Source organism: Pinus tabuliformis, chromosome 8, assembly GCF_031772625.1.
Source record: "Pinus tabuliformis cultivar Carrire ecotype Pingquan chromosome 8, CPIR1, whole genome shotgun sequence".
NCBI lineage: Eukaryota > Viridiplantae > Streptophyta > Pinopsida > Pinales > Pinaceae > Pinus > Pinus tabuliformis.
Genome location: NC_142294.1, coordinates 873,039,453 through 873,040,703, shown reverse-complemented (window position 1 = coordinate 873,040,703; position 1,251 = coordinate 873,039,453). Strand labels below are relative to the sequence as shown.

At 34.1% G+C, this 1,251-nt stretch overlaps 1 protein-coding gene across 1 annotated transcript; it reads left to right on the top strand.

Moving 5' to 3' along the window:
- Positions 1 to 203: 203 nt before the first annotated feature.
- On the top strand, positions 204 to 584 carry LOC149238342 (uncharacterized). Its single transcript, XM_089369534.1, has one exon. It carries the CDS (start codon positions 204 to 206, stop codon positions 582 to 584), a length of 381 nt encoding a protein of 126 aa, XP_089225660.1.
- Positions 585 to 1,251: the final 667 nt, after the last annotated feature.

Genomic DNA, 1,251 nt, shown 5'->3' with positions numbered 1-1,251 from the left:
ATGAAATATAAAATTCAACTATCGCTTCTTAACCAGCACCATGATAGATTATATCGAATAAATTTGATATTTATAAATCATCGTTTCATTGATATGCATTGTATTTCTTTCTAACTCTCAAACTGAATTGCATAAATCTCAATAGAGTTCTGTATATATTGGTTACACATTATATATTACAGGGTAATGTTTTTAGCCAAGAGATGTTACTGTACTACAACTACTTTACTGTAGCTGACAATCAAGATTTAGTTCTAATAGATGTCTATGAAGGGGAAAGGCCCAATATCGAAGACAATTATCCTTTGGGCGAATTTGTTTTGGAGGGAATTCCATGTGCACCTAGAGGAGATGTCAAAAGTATCATGGGTATGGAGGTCGATGCTAACGGAATTCTGAAGGTGTCATCAGAGCATAAGTCAAGTGGGATAAAGAAGGCAATGACCATGACAAATGAGAGCAGAAGGTTGAGCGATGATGAGATTGCCAAAATGATTGCAGAGGCAGAGAAACTAAAAATTGAAGATCAAGACTGGAAAGAAACAGTGGAACTGAGGAATGCATTGGATCAATACATCTATTGAAAATCAAATTCCATGCCTGAGCCACACTCTCTCGTCTCTTGAGGAGACGTGAATTCAGCATTGGGTTGGAATTATTTAAATACAAATGGTATATGAAATTATGCCTCTAACATATGAATGCCCATTTGTTTAATATTCCATAGGCAGTAAAACATGGCCAAAACAAAGGTGCTCACTTCACTATTTGAAGTTTTAGTTTCCTTATTTTAAATTTAGTGAGACAATTTAAAGTGAAATTATAGATATTTTTGGTTTAAAATGTGTTTTTAAATGATAAAATAGATTTAGATTCCTAAAAAAAACATGAAACATTCAAATTATGCAAATTTACCAACTCAAATTTGTGTTTTCAACAAATCCCTCCAATAATTTAGGCTAAATTAACTAGAAAATTTATCCAAAAATGCACCGAAATGAAGAATGAGACTACATCATAACAAAGTGTCAAGCATCTTAGTTGATGGAATAAACAAATGTGTGAAATTAAGGATAGATATACAATTGTTGTGATTGCACATTCAAAACCACAAATTGCATTGGTTTTTTACATGACATAACATGAATTTTTTCCTAGCTACGAGGCTTGGGCGACTTACCTGGTCCAGACGAGGAGGCTGAGAAAGCTGCCAACGACGAGTGCAACCAACCAAAATTCCTCTAGTGCCAA

What these genes read in the sequence shown, in the direction of transcription:
- LOC149238342 (XM_089369534.1), top strand. Translation starts at nt 204, where the DNA reads ATGTTACTGTACTACAACTACTTTACTGTAGCTGACAATCAAGATTTA.